Source organism: Penicillium vulpinum (genome assembly GCF_028829585.1).
Source record: "Penicillium vulpinum strain IBT 29486 chromosome Unknown utg000001l_segment0_segment0, whole genome shotgun sequence".
NCBI classification, from domain to species: domain Eukaryota; kingdom Fungi; phylum Ascomycota; class Eurotiomycetes; order Eurotiales; family Aspergillaceae; genus Penicillium; species Penicillium vulpinum.
In genome coordinates, this window is record NW_026643241.1 from 4,614,496 (window position 1) to 4,631,790 (window position 17,295).

Here is a 17,295-nt window from a genome sequence, read left to right on the forward strand (position 1 = left end):
GCAGTTTTCCGTGCGCATTGTGTTGGGCATTGTAGTTAATCAGTCTAGATGATGTGATCGGATGTCCTACATGGATCAACAGGGGAAGAGCTAAAATTAGATTAGCGTGTCTCCACTTAGGGTCCGGGACGTAAAAAATAAGAGTTTAGAGTTAAAACTGATTTCGAACTCTACTGTAAGAGTTGCAAAGAGAAATGATCACCTTTGCCAGATCGTTTAGACACTGTAATTCAATGGAAAGTTCTAGCTTCAAATTTTTACCCATACAAGCATAGTACATGACATCATATTCCAGTCAAAGTAAAATATTGTATATAGAATAATACAAAATTACCTTTATTCCGTGGCTAAAACTATATATAGCCTAATACGTCTTGGCATTAGGGTAAAAAAAAAGAACAGGAGAGTATAAATGGTGACACCAATTTTCGGAAACACTGTATTATTCCTTCCGTGGTTTTGCTGTTCCGTACCCAGCCTTCCCTCCAGCTCGGATACCTAGCGGCCTTCGCCGTCGTTGCTGTCGGGACTCTGGTGGATTCCCTAGTCTAGGATCCCAGTAGCCGTCGGTGGGTTGTTAGGTAAGACGGCTATCTGTGCAGCGCGGTACCGCTTCGCGTACAGTTGTGTCTCGTTGGGCTTACTTTCGCTGATACCAACTATCCACGCCCTGACCGGGACGTTCCAAGGCCCCCCATTATTGGCAATACACTTCGGCCGAGTCGCGAAGGCGGACCGGCTGTGCGGCGATCAAGGCCAGGTTCCAAGCTTCCCATGCCCCCCCTGTGATATACGAACTTGCGGCAGATAATATAGTTTCCAGTAAGCTACAGAACCTATCAATACACTGAGAGCGCAAGCATTATAAAGCTGGCACAATCTCATAGTTTAGTGATTGTAGGCTTTCTGTGCCCTTGTTCCAATCTACTTTCCACCCACTTCGAGTGGTTGCTCATTTCGACGTTTCCAGCTTCCGTATGGATTTTTTTAGGCGATGAGTACTGTAGCTTGCTGCTGTCTGTTGGGAATCGTTGTACTTGGTGGGTCTGCTTATCCTCGCCTACTCCCAAAAGTTGATGTGGTGGATCCTGGTCAACTGGAGTCTCGTCGCTGCCGAAGGAATCTACAACTCCATCCGGCGCAGGGCTCATATCGGGGTCGAAAACCATTAGCTGAAGATTTCTTCCTGTGTGTAGCCGTACAGTCTTTGTCACAGCCGCACATATTGACGGACCCGCACATACTGCATAGGTCGTAAGCACCGTAAGCACAAAACTTTGTTATTCAGCCCACGATAGGGGTGAAGGTTGGAATTCGGAAACTCACCCGCTACGGCCACAGCTCCGTATTGGTGGTTATTGAGATACCGTTTAACTTCTTCCTCGATTTTGATCGCGCCATAAAAGTAGCAAATCCTTTCTGTATATTCGTAGGAAATATTATTCTGGGGTCCTGCCTGAGTACGCGGGCAGTAGATGCTGAGTTGCAAAATCTGGAGAATGGTCAGATCGCGACTTTTCAAATAGGTTGCACTAGCAGAAAATTCACCTTGAACGCTCTCCAGTCGCGATTGAAAAGTCCTTGTATCCATTCATTTACCCATTGTGGATTCTCTGGAAAAACCCGATCAACAGGCGGCTCCTTGACCCGAAAGTACTTGTCCAAGAAACATACCATCTTTACCAACTTGGCGCTTCCAGAGAACCTCTAGCTTTCGCACCATCACTTCGCGCCTACGGCTTGCCTCCACCAACATCTCAATGTATGAAAGCGCTCGAAAAAATCCAATATCCTCCACGACGAAGAGGATTGTACCGAACCGGTAAAAGTCGAGAGGGTGTCCGTAGGGTCCGAGTATCATAACCGAATGCTTGGCCGGGGATTTCAGTGCTTCGTGATACAGCTTTTGCGTAAGCCCGGGTTGCGGCTCTACTACCATGCGGACTATTCTTTGAGTTGGTCCATTTTCCCAGAATGCAACATAGAACCGAGGGAGCTGAAAGAAAGCCCGAAAGCCGGCTCGTGGCATCCAAAGCTGCACGTACTGGCCAGGGCAGATCGCTCGGTTGAGGGGTAGCTCTATATCTAGCCAGAGAAAATCGCTCACCGAGTTCATGACTACCTCTTTTTGGGAAGATCCCCAAGGTTTCTGATTCCATGCGGCCATTATGCAGACAACAGCGCTGATGAAAAACCACAGGCAGATAGCGCCTATTAGGTACCACCGATACAGTGACCGCCGCTCCACGAGATGGTATATAAGCGCGCCAATCGCCGTTGCTGCAAGAAGGTAGTGACATTTCATCGCAAACTGTAAGTATCGCCGTTGGACCGCCGCACAAGTAACTGGTATCACGAGGAAGAGAGCACAACCGGCCTATATTTGATGAGATGTCAGTATACGCAATAGGAAAATATATCTTTGACTTACGGCTATTGGTACAATGTACCGTGGGGTCGCCAGATTCATCGTTCTGGCGACAGTAAGAAGCAGCGAACAGTGAATCAGAGAATGGAGCACACAGATGCGACCTATCCAGCGATGAAACCACGCAAGTATCTGGCGGTCCACGTGGAGCAGGTCCGCCGGAAGTCCAAAGCTGATACCGGTGCACAAAGGCACGACGTTGATGACTGCCAAAGAGCCAGCCCTTTTCTGCGCTTCGGCCCAAGAATGGGCTCTAAGCCGGAGGCCAATAATGTTTGCCGCGAGTATAACAGTCAGGATGAGCGCTTCCCGGTAGTTGGGAATGTCAAGCCAACGCAGGCATTTTGGCAGGTGGACGAAGACAAGTCGCCTCCAAGAGCCTATCGTTTTCGATCGGAAGGGGCGACAGGTGATCACATAGCGTCTTTTCCACACCCAGAGCCACACATCTCGTGCAAGCCAATAGATCAAGCAAATTGCTATGATTATAGCGGCTGAAGTGGCATATAAGTTGGGGAGAGATGTATCAGCAATCCATCGATACCACTTTGACCCGGTTGGGGGCATTCTGTTCGTTTTGCTAAGCTAGAGGGAAAGACCACTTATTCTTATAGTAAAGCATGGTTATTGTATTACAGCTATTGCCATTCCAGTGGGGAACTTGGCTTTGTGGCCATGAGTAATAAGGTGGCTGCAGTTTCTTCGCACATTTCTTGCGGGCTCAAACAGACTGTTACACGCTCAGTTTTCGACACAATCCCCTGTTGAACACCCAGTCATCGCGTCATCAGCCCTTCTGGGTACCCCTTCTTCCTTCCTACTCACAGACTCGCGGGTGAAAATATTGAAAGCTGGTTATTCCGAGTACCTCAGAGTTTGATGCAAAATCCGGTCAACCGATCAAACAGGTCCCTCAGGTCGCTTAGATGGTGCATCAATTTCACTATCAAAAGGCCAGATTTAGATACCACAAGACGAGAAAGTATAAATACAGCTACTGACGCTCTCTCTCTCTGCCTCGAGAGGGAACAGCGAGGGTGGGTACGCAATCGACGTAAAATAAAAAACGCCTCGATCAGAAGGTCTGATAGCATTGAGTGATCCACGGCGAGATATTCAGTGTGACATGTACGGCGCGCTTCTCGTCGATTTCATCGAAAATGGGTGGGATGATTTACTGAAATCGAATATATTCCATCTCACCCAATGCGGTGGCTATCGCAAAGGTCATGATTTTCATCCCAGTCTCCTCATGTGAGCCAAGACATGCCCAGGAGAAATCCTACAACGAGCTTTCGTGCAAGCGCAAGATTTGGCATGCATGTCCAAAGGACCCAGCGCAGCGCGAAGAAAATTCACTGCTAGAGTTTTCTGTGAGCGCCGGTCGCTTTCGCATAGGGAAGATGACACCAACTTTGGAGTAGATTCGCTTAAACAGGTATAATCGAAGGTCGTAACATAAAGTTGACATAAGAGTTTGTCGTCCAACTTCGGAGTAAACTGCGGTAGGGCCCGCTAAGTAATTGGATTCGATCCTTATGCGCAGATTACCGATGAGGCCGGATCCGCCGCCATTTAGCTCGGAGGGCATCCCAGCTTCTTTGGTGATCAAACGCACTTTGAAGTTCACCCTGTCTTTGGGCAGATTCAGGTTCAAAGTGAAACTTAGTTTGCTCAGTGAGCTTGATTATTATGACACCTTGGGCGGTTTTTCCCTGGAACAACAAATTCCGAGCTTCGGATTCGACTTGAGTTGATATGGATGCATTCCGAGGGGGGCCATATCAAGGAAACCAGTGAGATGAAGGCGTTTTGCTTGGGATCGAAGAATAAAGACGTTGCCGGATCGCGAGTATGCAATATTTCCGATAGTCGATCAACCGCTGACTGGCCAGATTCCCCGCATCTATGTCTTACTATCGGAGCTGGTCTCTTCATTTTGGATTTACCGTGGTGTGCATAGTGTCAAGATTGAATTAATGCGAGGATAGAGGAAAAAATCTCTAGTCGTGAGGGGGACACATATCCTATTGATGGAGGTCCGAGGAGATGGAAAGAAAGGGCAGAATCCTAGGTGGCTTCGGTAGTGTGCTCCCAAGCAGTTTGCAGGGTTTGCTTACTGCTTGGTGCCTGAGGCCGAGTCCTTGGCCTCGCCAAGGAAGTGCTCTCAGGAAGAGGGATTACTAAAGGCAGGGCTTAGTAATCCCACAAAGAGGTTAATATTGGCTTATGTAATTAGATGAGATATATTCGCTAGCTAGTACTATCCAATAGAAACCATGCGATCCTTACAGAATCTCAAGTTGTTGACAGGGAGGTCACGTGACCTGCCACTTATTGCTCCCAGTACTTTAGTCTTAGCATGTAGATAGTTTCTTTCCTTCTTTCTCCACGCAATTCAGAGATTTCCAGTTACATCTACACTTTCATTGTAGATCTCATATCTCTATCAAGAGTCCTTCTCATCCCCCTCCCTGGTATAAACCTTTATGTTGTATCGAATTGGACCTCACAACATGAAAATCGGTAAGTCAATAATTATCGAGACTTTTTGATTATTTTGTGGGGCCACAGAGAGTTTGCGCTAGACTGGCCACGTTACACGTCAAAGCGGGGGATTTTCATGTGACATAGTTCTCAAGCCCGATAAAGCCAAGCTCACCTACTGTCTAATTCATTAGCTGTCAGACATTCGTCGGACTTTTATGAAACTAAGACACTATGTCGGCAGGCGCGGTTCTCACAATTTTCAAATTTACTTAACCACATGGAATCTTTTGGTCCCAAATTGAGCTCTAACATCCGCCCAAACCGCGACCAGTTGGACGAGATTCAAAAACTGAGGGATCGACTTAAACCAGCTTTGGCTACTATCGAGTCTCATGTGGAACATCTGTTGAAGAAAGCAACTCCGACAGTTAAAGAGCGAAACCTTGCAAACCGAATCTGATCTTTCCAAGTCGCCGGCCTGTAAAATCACGCAATTTCAGTGAAATGTTAACCGGTTTATGTGCGCACCTGCGATTTCTTGCTGGTCCTCATTTATATGATTGTGACAGGAAAATTAGACCGGTGCGAAGGTGTATCCCGGCCAGGGGTCGGAAACTAATTATTACTAATATTGGTGCCTTAGGATGCCTGATTATACCTGATTATATACCGCCTTTCGGCACCGCTCTTACAGTGTATTGTAAATGAAGCCCTCAAATGGAAGCCTCCCTCCCGGGTAATATTGAAGCTATTCCCACAATACAAATATTCCAACCCTCCCGTTTCTAGGTGTGAAGCCTCCTATACCATATTCTCAACAATTTCAAAAACCCCCGACCATACATATCGCCAATCTATCCTCATCGCCACCATCCATCCTCATCAATCCGAATCCCCCTGACCATCTACCATACGCCCACGGATCAATCTCGATCCCTTATAAACGTGAGATTAGGAGTCAGCCTCGGCGACAGGAATACAATGACGTATAGCTCACCTTGAGGGGAGCTTCAAGTGGTGGAAGAGAGGAGGACGAGTACACAGTGGGAAGACTTCAACGCCCAGGAAGAAGGGGATTCCAGGATTTGTATAGGTGCGAATAACGTCATATTTGTGCCCATTTCCTAAGGCATCAATATTGTCGACCTCGGTAGTAATTCTCTAATTTCTCCCAAGGTCTGTTATGGTAATTCAGGTATTCATATTTTCTGCCGGCAAATATTCAGGCATGTTCAGGCATCAATATTACTAATATTAGTAATAATTAGTTTCCGACCCCTGGCCGGGATACACCTTCGCACCGGCTGCTTTTTCCTTTCTTTGCTTTTCTTTCTTTTTTTATTCTTTTTCGTTTTAGCTTAGGAAGAACACTATAAACGGCTCCCTGCTCCATCGACCAATACAATGCCTCCAAAGCCTAAACCTATCAGACCCGTGCCCTCGAGCGGTGCGAGGACGGGTCATTTGTTCTATAAATGTATCCCACCCCTGGTCTGTTATTTATCATTGTTGGGTACTTTCCCTGCTTCTGAAAAATAATTAAATTGCCGTCACTACAGTCTTCTGCTGTATCTTATCCTCCAGCATGCCCAGCTCCAGGTTCCTTGCGCACCGGACACCCCAAACCTCTCTTATCTTCAAAGATTATACAGGTCACCAGATGGGTGGATTGTTTCCGGTGTCATGGAGACCACACGATTTACGTTTCCACTGGACCGTGGACGCTCTCGGACACACTCTAGAGTCTGCTCGGCAGGTTTTCGAGCGTTGTCATATCTCAAACTTCGAACAGTTGGGCTCGCTCGGCAACATAATTGTGGGAGGTATGACCGGCCAGCCTCTTATATCCATTATGGAGAGCATCGAACAACCGACCAAACACCGGATAATTTTGATGGTTTCTTGGCATTGGGATAAAGATTGCGATGGTGAGCTAGAAACCTACTTGTATAAAACCAATTTTTGACCACATGCCTGACATGCAAGGACAGGAAGTTGCCCATACAACAATATTTTCACCCCTCTCAGAAAAAAGGCAGAGCGCACCCATCTACCGTCTATTGGGACTAGGCAGCTGGAGAATGACAATTCGCCCTGCCAACAAGTGCTGGGTAAACCCAAAAGGAAGCACGAAGGAGAGGAAGATTCCGGCAATAGGCGATCAAAGCGCCTGGCGAACAAGGGAAAAGGTTGACTATAAGTTTTGAACAGTGTGCCTACGCTAGCTGGCTGAATGTGTTCCTGCCCGTTATACCAAGGTGTAATAAGATGTTTCGGTATTTATTACTATGCCTAGCTCACTTAGTCGCAATTGCAGCTTTCCATATAACTCTAGTGTGATACGAGGCTAGCGCTAAGCAGGAATACAAACTGTTTATACCCTACGCTGTCTTGGTGAGGTATATTTATGCTTCTTTTACAGATGGCTCTACCAACACTAGACCTTTTCAGGCCTTTGATTCGTACAGCTCTGCTAACGCAGGCAGCTATCACTTCTTACTCACCACTGTATCACCCTGCTGGTCCGTACAGTATACTGTAACTGCCAGCGAAGACAACCAACTGTTGGGCCTGGCGAAAGATCAGGCCAGGGCCGCGACCCACGAGGAAGCCATCCCATAAGCACAGGTCGCCCTAGTGAAGCCAATCACACTGATATTGCACATTCCCAAGCAACCGCCAGCAAAGGCTTGCCAGAGGACGTCAGGAGACACACCAAAAGAGTGGATGTAGCACTCCCCTCCCAGGGAAATACCCCCGGCTGCTGTATGATCGATTATCATGGAAAAAGCGAGTGTGCTGGCCCAAGTCCGAACCGGCATGGCTAGATTGAATGGATATCTCTATCGAATCAACGTTGCGCACACGGATCAGTGGGATAGACATATGTTTCAGCTGATATTAGAAATATTTTTATTTGATAATTGATTATGCGAAATTGGTTAAGCACTTCACTTCCACAGCTCGAGCCTGCCATTATTTACGAGGTGGTTGGCTCTAGCTTTTCCCTGTTGGGATGGGAGTATTTACCCATATATAAATTTCACGCCCATCAATTCATGGTTAAAGCTAGACCTTGCCACAACCGGTAGGCAAAGCCCAACCGCGCTAAATATGGTTAGGCAGAATACCAACCGCACCGCACCGCAAAACCGTATGGTTGGACCGCGGTCAACCGCAGAGAAACCGCAAATACATAACTAACCTAATCAGGCTATGCTAAGACGCATAAAAGTGCTGACTGATATCAATTCGGACACTTATTAACAACTGTTTTGGTTTGCAAGGACCAGCATGGCAGTTCCTAGCGATATTGTTGTAATCTATTATACAGGATGGATCGAAATCAGTTTCACCATTTTCTCATAGATATTCTTTCTCGAACGCTCTTTCGAAACACGCTATACCTAATAGGGTTCATCTGCCCTTGAACCCCTTCTTGGCAGTATTCCAGTACAATCGTAAATAACAGCTTGAAAGCTGTTTCTGTATTGGACTCGTATGGAGTCCGGGGATCCAGAACGTTGATCCAGCAAGCAAGCCAAACTGGCGGCGGGGAGCTATCTCAGAGCTGCGGGCCTCAAAAAAAGGTGATTGTTAGACCATGTTATTTCCGCCTAGCAACAGAATGCGATACAGTATCTCCCCACTCTCTTCCCACTCCCTTCCCACCTACGGGCGACTAAGTATGCCACCCGGGACTTAATTATTATTGGCCTATACTGCCTGTCCGCTTTGATCACCGCCTTCTCGAGGCATTGTTGTCAGCCAGAAAGGTTACAATCCAGAATCTGACTACGGAGTATATATAGGGATCTTTTTCGCCAAAAAAGATCTCTATCCATTGTGATCGCCTTCAGAATTTAGTGTTAGCCGGATATACCTTTTTTGTACCGTCCTTATAGTAAGGTAATCAAATATATACCCGTGGACTTTAACTAATAAAACATAATAAAATCCATATTTTGACAATCTGACGGCGGGTCCACGGGTGTGCGGCTTGCTGACTAATTCTAATACACTTCCTTGGAATCTTGGAAGGTTTTTGTAGGGTATACCAGGTACTGGTTGTTATATAGCACTTCCAGCTGTTTTCACCCAGTATTATATACAGTATTTCTGACATATATAGTAAATATAATAAATTACAATTTGATATCGTGGCCTATTAGCTCACAAAAAATAAAATAAAATCGTGGTTATTAAGATATCAAGTTATAATTTATTGTATTTGCTGTTATATATTCCGGACTGCGTAGCTCGCCCGGCACTGCGTTATAGTTGAGCCCAATACGGAGTACTACTTATTCTAAAATACACACTCGTTTTACCTATTGCTTTGTACCAGTAAGCGTTCGGTATTAGTTTAGCCCTCTATCATATATATAATCGAGTATTTTGATTTATACCAGTCTAAAACAAGACAGAATTCAGCCCTGGAGGTATTCGACTTTTGGGTGAACTAAAATACTGCCTGGCAATATTAACCAATAATAATTAAGTCCCAGGTGGCATACTAAGTCGCCCGTACACTCCTTTCCCACTCCCTTCCCACTCTCTTCCCACTCCCTTCCCATTCCTATGGAATAGAAAGTGCAGCACAGGGCAGCACAGGACAACGACTAGGCCCTTGATTGCTTCATAGCCAATCATATTGGGACGCGATTATGCCTTACCTTCAGCTATTTTATGAAAACATAATAACCTCTGCTCGGTTGTCATTAGCAGCTGGATTAATCCCTGGCGGTTTAGATTATGCATGCGCTTGCAGAATGATTCGTAATAGTTTGCGCGAGGACCAACTTCAATCTGTTCTTAACCGCTTGTATCATGCTCTAATTTGCCAGAGTAATGTCCCAAAACTTTGCTTTGAGACCCTTCTTGACAGGAGCAAATTTGTCTGATCTGCCTGGCTCATACTGCAACTTAATCAAAATACAACACTTGACACTATAAAATGGGAGGACAAATAGGAATTTGGGAGGTCTCGTAATTACCAGTAAGCGGCCAGCTCAACTAGGTACTAGATCGAGCTAGAAAGGCCGTCACCTTGACCTGCTCCTGATCTGCCTACCTCCTTGCCATGAAGCTAATCTAAATCGTAAGGTATCGCAACCAGAACAACTTAAGACAATTACGTTTATACAGGAACTCAATGGTAATGCGGCCTGAGATATTCACGTTGGCACTTGGATTCTTGCTCGAGGATCCGCTTCATAGTCTGTCTCAAAATTTGGCTTTGACCTCCCTTCGCAAAAAGCAATATTCTGATCTGCCCGGCCCCATATCACAAGCAAGACGGTGGAGCCAGCCTAGAATTGAACAACAGTAGCTAATGATGATGATCAGAGTAACATACGAGACATTGGTGCCATTCAGGGGTATACAATCTTGCATATCTATACGGTCTCGACATCGCGGATCCTTCAATTGAGGGCCGTGCTGTTCTTAAAGTCTCCCAGTGAAGTTTTGTATCTTTTTTGTTTCAATACCTAAAGTCTTGTGCGAAATATGGATATATCAAATACCCTTTGGTGTGGTATCCTCGGGCTCTTTCGATGCTGCGGGGTCATAAGGAAACAGTCACGAGAAAACCTTCAAGGTTTGTATGCTCCTTTGGTAAATCGAACGGCAATCGATTAATGATTGATACAGAAGAAAACTGAGCGGGCAATCCATCAACGATTTATACAGAAGAGAACTATCAGCCTTCGAGGATAAATCTTGGCCCTTCCGCTGTATCTATTTCTGCCGAAATTCTGGACTCGAAGTCTCGTCCGTTGCGCATAATCGACGAAGTCATATCAAAAGATGGCGAAGATCTGGAGACGTATTACATCATTCAGCACGAAAGGAGGAGTAAGGAGAAGATTGCAGGATCACCTTATATTCTTAACAAACTGTGCTTCGAACACTACCGAGTTTCACGGACGGAGACGATCGGATCTTCCATTGGATGGGATCTCCTAGTGGAACGCGGCCTGCAACTGAGCCCTCCAAATTCAAGCTCTTGCTTGAAGACCACGTTTTCAGACAGTCCCACAACCGCTCAGCTTCTTAGCTTAGATAGTGTCATCCTGAAGCTAACTTGAATTATATAGCCAATAAAAAACTTGGAAATTCGATATACGAGGTTATAAGAGCAGCCTTAAACTAGTACCTGTAATGGAACAAATACAAGCCAAAATCCACAATCGGTCGAGGCCGTGCCATCCCAAAGGCTTTCGTATCAGAATCTTAATCAAAAATCTTGCAGAAGGGCTATCTTGTATCCCCACCGCTAGTTCTATTCGGCAAGAGCATTTACTAATGTATTTGGATATATAAAGATGCGTCTAGCGTATTTCGTATACTCATATATATCAAGTGAGCTCTAGAGTCTAATATATAGACGAGATAGGATGACCAGCGAATGATCATGGTCGTAACAGTGCTTTACATTTCTGTAGTCGAAGACCATTCGCTCTACAAAGTATATATGAATCACGCTTAAATCGTGAATACCTTTGAGCTTTGAAGATTTTATGCAAACGGGAAGCAAATCATATATGTATGTATGGCGCGGAAGTATTCTCCCGGGGAATTAGTGACCTTCCCTTGGGAGAGGGTCCAGGACGCCGCACTTACGAGAAAGTTTTCTCTGTTGAGTTTGTCCTTGAATATTGTCGTGAGTCTTTTCATACAAACGCAAGCCCAATGTGCTGAGACTAATGATAAAAAGTCCCAAAGAGAGAAATAATCGACGCAATGTGGTTGGCTGTGATTACGATCTAAATTAAGATCTTATTGAGCGAGATATATCATAGTAGTGTGTTGCAGAGGAACTCATCGACTGATGACAAACTAACAGTGCAATATAGGTACCGACGGAAAGCTTTCAATTCCCATTTTGACTCGCTCATCCCACAAAAAACTTTGACAGGTGTGGACTAAGAGAAGAGCAAAGGAAAATGGAAGTGGCAAAAGGCTAGTTAGAGGTGTGCTATAACATTCAGTGATTGAAGTTGGTGTTGAGGCACGTGATTGCATATATACTGTCTTTTTATTTCCCATTGACTGGTATGATGTGACAAGGTCTCAACAGAGGGTCAAATCTAAGTATACAAGACCGCGTCGCCTTTTATCACGTGCCTTTCTAATAGCCCTAACAGTTTCCTCAATCTTCCCTCGAAGTTTGCCAACATATCCGGTCCATACATTTTCGTGTAGCTAAGGAAGATAGATCGGCACACTATGTCAAATTGCTTGTCGGGGTCGGCGAAGAATAGAAGAAGCCTCTGGGGGAGAGGCACCATTTTCGAGTCAAAATGCCAGGCGAGAAGGGAAAGCATAGCCAAAGCACGAGTAGTGAGCTTGCTTGCTATAAGGTGCGTATATTCCTTCAGCAGTCTGTTTTTGGCCAAGGCTCTGCGTTTCCCCCAAGAGCAAGTACCGATATTTTCTGAGGGCCTGGCAGGTGACCACTAGGGATGCAGTTCTAGCATTGGGTTTATGCTGCCGCTTTATTGCTCTTTTAACCTCCCTTGTTCCCAGAAGCCACACTTGTTGAGCAATTAAAGTCGTTTCGGCGGCTTAGAGACTGGCTCTTAGGAAAGGAAACTTCATAAATTAATACATAACTGCAGAGAAACCCAGAGTTGATTGTCTTACACAGAAGTCCTTATCCGACGACATAGTAGTAGGTATCCAGAATAGATTCTATTGAAATATTGAAGAATGGTTCCGGGAAGGTAGACCGGTCGAGTATTTATATTATGCTCGAGATACTCCCGAGACCCTTGATCCAAAATCCGGACGAACAAAGAGAGAGTATTTCCCGGACGTGATATAGATATTCTAATAGCAGTATCTTCGAGACTATCCTGGCCTATCAAAACAAGTATTTCGGCCCACTTTGTTACGTGCCAAGTCTTTGAAGTAAAGAGTGCAGTTCATTCAAAATACTAATCATGGGGAAGAAAAAGAAAGAAGAGAGTATCTACTCCGCTTCTTACTTATTAGGAGTAAGAGTACCCGAGTCCTTCTAATTAAAGGTTATTGCTGGTTCGTAGCCTCTTTTAATAAAAAACCGAGATCTCTTTGTAGTGTCTTACGGTAGGATTAATACTATAAAATCCACTAACTAGTTATCTTGATTTTGTTCAATATATAGGCGTAACCTCTAGGCTATATATGAAGGATAAAGAACAAAAAATCCTTTGCTTCTAAATTTTTTTAGTTAACATTTTTAGTTAACATGGACGAATGAAAAAGGCTCTTAGTTGTTTACCTACTGTAATTTGCCACTGTGGGAGTTGCTTTTCAAAAAGAGAAGCGTGTGTTCTCCTTAGGATCAAGACCCATTGTTGGAGTATATTTCCGCTTTCATTCGAATCAAGATTGCTGATTATGTGTTCATAGAGCTCTGGAATACCACGAGGAGCTATGTTCGTTGACATATATACCTGCCAGGAGAGACATTGGACGATATCTTCTGAGATACTATGTTATTAGTGTAGACTATAGTAGCTCCCCTGTATTACCTACTTATCTTCATTTTGGTGACAGATTGTAAAAGAAAATGATGGTCTTGTTGGGAGGCAGCATAGAGAGCGTTGCCATACTCGCTGCCCTGCGCGTTGATATCTGCTCCCTTGTTCAAAAGTAGTTTGACAATCTCTTGATAGCCTCCCTCAGAGGCAGCATAGAGAGCGCTGCCATAGCTGCCGCCCTGCGCGTTGACATCTGCTCCCTTGTTCAAAAGCAGGTTGACAATCTCTTGATGGCCTCCCTGGGAGGTAGCCTGGAGAGCGTTGCCATACTCACTGCCCTGCGCGTTGACATCTGCCTCTTTGTTCAAAAGCAGCTTGACAATCTCTTGATAGCCTCCCTGGGAGGCAGCATAGAGAGCGTTGCCATAGCTGCCGCCCTGCGCGTTGACATCTGCTCCCCTGTCAATAAACTCGAGTGCAGGAACATCAAGCCCATTTAAGCAAGCATAGTAAAGTCTAGAGCCTCGCGGAGCACCAGGGCTCTTGTCCCAACTCCTATCAGCCTGATGCAACCGGGCCCATCGCTGGAATGTGGTTTCCTCTTTGAGGAAGCTGACTATCATTCGAACAACCTCATCGTAGATTTGAGCCAACGCAGCATGGCACGCCCAGACCTCGGCCGCATATGCTGCCATTGGAAAGTTATGCTTTATCTCTCTTTCGCTACCGTTGATGTCCGTAAGATATGTCAAGCACGTCCTCGTAATGCAAATGCTTGCAGCCGTAACCTTGAACTTATTACGTCCAAGAAGGTACTCTTTCACGGAAAAGTGGGCAAGATGTAACTCTTTATCTTTGGCATGAACGACTGTCACTAAGCCGGGACAGTACGTCAAAATTTCAGTCTCGCAAAATAGTCGACGTTTCATATAAAACCGTTGTGAGTCGTTTTCAATCTTCGTCGCTATCACTTCTTTAACTTCGGCCAGCGTTAGAGGTCGTTTGGAGTGCACAAGGAATTGTAGGAGTCGTATCGCATCACTTTTGCGCTCCGTTGGTATGCTTTCGAGCATGCGCTCGTACGTCTTATCAAGATCCCCTGGTAAAGATTCGAGAGCCTCCTCCATGGCTTCCTCGTGAGGACATTCTGCCAGGCTGTCTAACTGACAAAATGCCCACCTGAACCTGATGAAGACGTCAGTGAGCTAGAAATATATTGATCGAACCAGCAATATCTCACATCCCGTCGGCGCCGTCGCCAACCTTTTTCCGGATGTCTTCCAGGAGGCTTTGTGACAAAGGCTTTTGTATAAAATCACGCCGTTGAGAGAGTTGTGCTGTGACCCACGATCGGATATCGGAGTTAACAGCTTGCTTATCAAGTGGTAGACAGTTTTGCTTCCCGATCAAAGGGGGGATGTCGCGCAGGAACTCGGATTCAGGTCGACCGGTAAGAAGAAGCTGGACATGCACCAAATCTGGGTTTAATACCATATTCTCGATATATTCTAGCACGTCTTTCCTTGTTTTTGATTCGTCCAATGCGTCCAGAACAATAGTGACCTTTCTCTGGGCTACAAGCATCTTGGAAATAACACCCCGGAGCACCTTGATCGTAGGTTGGTCGCTGCCATTTCGGTGTGCCTGGAACGAAGCATCGAGATGATTAGCAGAGTCCACCCCGCCGTCGTAAAGTTGGAAAGCAAGCGAGCGCAGCATGCCTTCCAATGTCTGTTTTGCAACGTCACTAAAGTCAAAGAAGAAGCTGAGGATAAGATTGTCGTCTCTCTTCGCGAGATGATCAAGCACAGTGGTACTAAGAACCGACTTTCCACACCCCGCGAGCCCGTGCAGCCATAACTGTCGACGTGACCCCGAGTGCCACTCTTGGAAGACGGGGGATTCGAGCAGCCACGCGCCAGTCCCCTCATGGCGGAGCGTCCTAGCATGGCTGGCGTTTGAAGATGGATCCGGGGGACAAAGCCAGCGCTTGATCTCACTGGTATGAAGGTCAGATCTGATAGAATCTGCAGTAGCTCTTGTTGCGGCTGTTGTCTGCTGCATGCTATCGATCTGCAGTTGCACTACTCGCACCACTCGCAGTCAGAATATATTTCCAAATTCAAATGTTATTCGTCTCGGTTATTTGCTGGTATTTAATACACCTGCAAATGATGTATTCAGGTAGGTATATACTAACCCTTTTCCAATATAGCCTTTGCTGGATCCTCGGCATTAACAACACTAGACTGAACACATCCCAAAAGTTCCTTTGCGTACGCAGCGGCCATGGCTGCAGCATATTCTTGCCAGGTTTTCTCTTTTCCCGAGTCCGCGTAGTCACAAATGCCTCGGATAACAATACATGGGAAGTCATTCATGAGTCCAGCTACCTCCATCTCCACGCATAGTAAGTGCCCGCCGTATTTTTTGTCAAGGAGGTCTCGGGATTGGGCATCCTTAATCACTTTGTTCCCGGATGCGATCAGGCCATAGTGTACCCTGACATCTCTTGGGGCCCTTGCACCCTCTGCCTTCTCTGATACCCGCACATTCTCCTCATTTACCGGATTAATGGCCCATGAACCAAGAAGATATGCGATAATCGCGATGATCGCCTGCCACAACCAAGACAGGAAATAGACTTCCCTCGGAGTCCGGAACCGCTCGGATACCAATAATGGGTCTTGCAAGGCCTCACACCGCGTATATTTTGGCGCTAGCCGCGGGAATTTCCTTTCCATATCGTCCAGGTACTCATTTATCTTTGATCTGTACATCTCATGGTTACTTTTCAGCTGGTTCGAGGCATTGAGTAGCGCGTTCGGAGGTCGGTTCAGCGAGCCCGTGTGGACAAACCGCCCATCCCGTTCCAGCTTCCCCATATCCCATTGTATCACCCCGTGATAGTCAGCAACAGGTTGACTGACCACCACATCACCCAGACTGACCTTTGACGGAATTCCGCCGCCAATCCCTACCATAAGCCCGAACCTGATTGATTGGAACGTGTTGATCATTGAGGTCGCGACGGTTGCGGCAGAATTGGTTCCCATGTTAGGTAGGCAGGCTATGACGACGTTGTGGCCGCGTATCGAGCCAAGAGTATATGCGTTATGATCATTTCGAGAGGTCGGGAGAGGTTCGTGCTCTTCATCTAGCATGGCTCTGGCTGCTGTTTGTTCTTTTGGAAGGGCGCACACCCATCCGATGGTATAGGCATCGTGTTGGAGTCGCTTTCGGCATGGTGGTGTGTCGGGACTAGCTTTGTTCTGTCCTGACACTGATTGCTCTGGCTGAGATTGGGAATTCTCAGCCATAATGGATGAAGAACAGCTCGACTAACCACGCGATGTGTTAATCAAGCACTTTCTCTTCCAGCAGAAGACACTAAGAAGTAGCTCTTTTCAGAAAGTTCTAATGTGGTTTATTACGAGAATCTCAGTGGGACTCCAACGAAATGAAAGAGGGGGGACTTCCTCAGCCTCGTCATCATGTGACTCTAGCGCGATCAGCTAGGAAGATTAATTGCACCTTTCAGCTTGCCCACACCGCTTTCTGAATGGTTTTGTGTCGATTTCACTTCCACGTGGGGGCGGGTAATGACGTTCCCAGGAACGGGTCTACCCGATTCCAAAAGTCAGATCGAATGAGGGCCCTGTTACTGTGACCAGCCAGCGTTTTCCAGATAAAATATCTGACCCTCATCGCTTGAAGAGGTCACTGCTTTCTAGCAATTAAATTGCACATTTTAAGAAGTGCTGGATCACAGTTGGTGATTAGCATAACCGAGGGATGATGTGCCATTTTGTTTAATCATCCTTTTCTGAGGTCCGCAACTTTGAGATGTGCTGCTAGGCTCCCAGGGACTACGAGATCGTTATATCACGTGCATATCCTAATACC

At 46.0% G+C, this 17,295-nt stretch overlaps 5 protein-coding genes across 5 annotated transcripts; 2 read left to right on the plus strand and 3 right to left on the minus strand.

Annotated features, from left to right (window-relative positions):
- Nucleotides 1-543: 543 nt before the first annotated feature.
- N7479_001666 (ferredoxin reductase family protein) lies at nt 544-2,995 on the minus strand (the record flags this gene model as incomplete). Its single annotated transcript, XM_057249363.1, has 6 exons — nt 544-739; nt 940-1,243; nt 1,327-1,492; nt 1,549-1,613; nt 1,675-2,377; nt 2,432-2,995. The coding sequence occupies 6 exons, from the start codon at nt 2,993-2,995 to the stop codon at nt 544-546; spliced, it is 1,998 nt and encodes a 665-aa protein (XP_057113795.1).
- A 2,200-nt stretch (nt 2,996-5,195) lies between these two features.
- N7479_001667 (uncharacterized protein) lies at nt 5,196-5,378 on the plus strand (the record flags this gene model as incomplete). Its single annotated transcript, XM_057249364.1, has 1 exon — nt 5,196-5,378. One exon carries the CDS (start codon nt 5,196-5,198, stop codon nt 5,376-5,378), a length of 183 nt encoding a protein of 60 aa, XP_057113796.1.
- Nucleotides 5,379-6,503: 1,125 nt separating this feature from the next.
- N7479_001668 (uncharacterized protein) lies at nt 6,504-7,125 on the plus strand (the record flags this gene model as incomplete). The annotated part of the gene is made up of 2 exons (XM_057249365.1): nt 6,504-6,846; nt 6,947-7,125. 2 exons carry the CDS (start codon nt 6,504-6,506, stop codon nt 7,123-7,125), a joined length of 522 nt encoding a protein of 173 aa, XP_057113797.1.
- A 5,095-nt stretch (nt 7,126-12,220) lies between these two features.
- On the minus strand, nt 12,221-12,592 carry N7479_001669 (uncharacterized protein; the record flags this gene model as incomplete). The annotated part of the gene is made up of 2 exons (XM_057249366.1): nt 12,221-12,459; nt 12,550-12,592. 2 exons carry the CDS (start codon nt 12,590-12,592, stop codon nt 12,221-12,223), a joined length of 282 nt encoding a protein of 93 aa, XP_057113798.1.
- An 844-nt stretch (nt 12,593-13,436) lies between these two features.
- N7479_001670 (NACHT nucleoside triphosphatase) lies at nt 13,437-16,709 on the minus strand (the record flags this gene model as incomplete). Its single annotated transcript, XM_057249367.1, has 3 exons — nt 13,437-14,574; nt 14,630-15,473; nt 15,590-16,709. 3 exons carry the CDS (start codon nt 16,707-16,709, stop codon nt 13,437-13,439), a joined length of 3,102 nt encoding a protein of 1,033 aa, XP_057113799.1.
- Between the last annotated feature and the right edge of the window lie 586 nt (nt 16,710-17,295).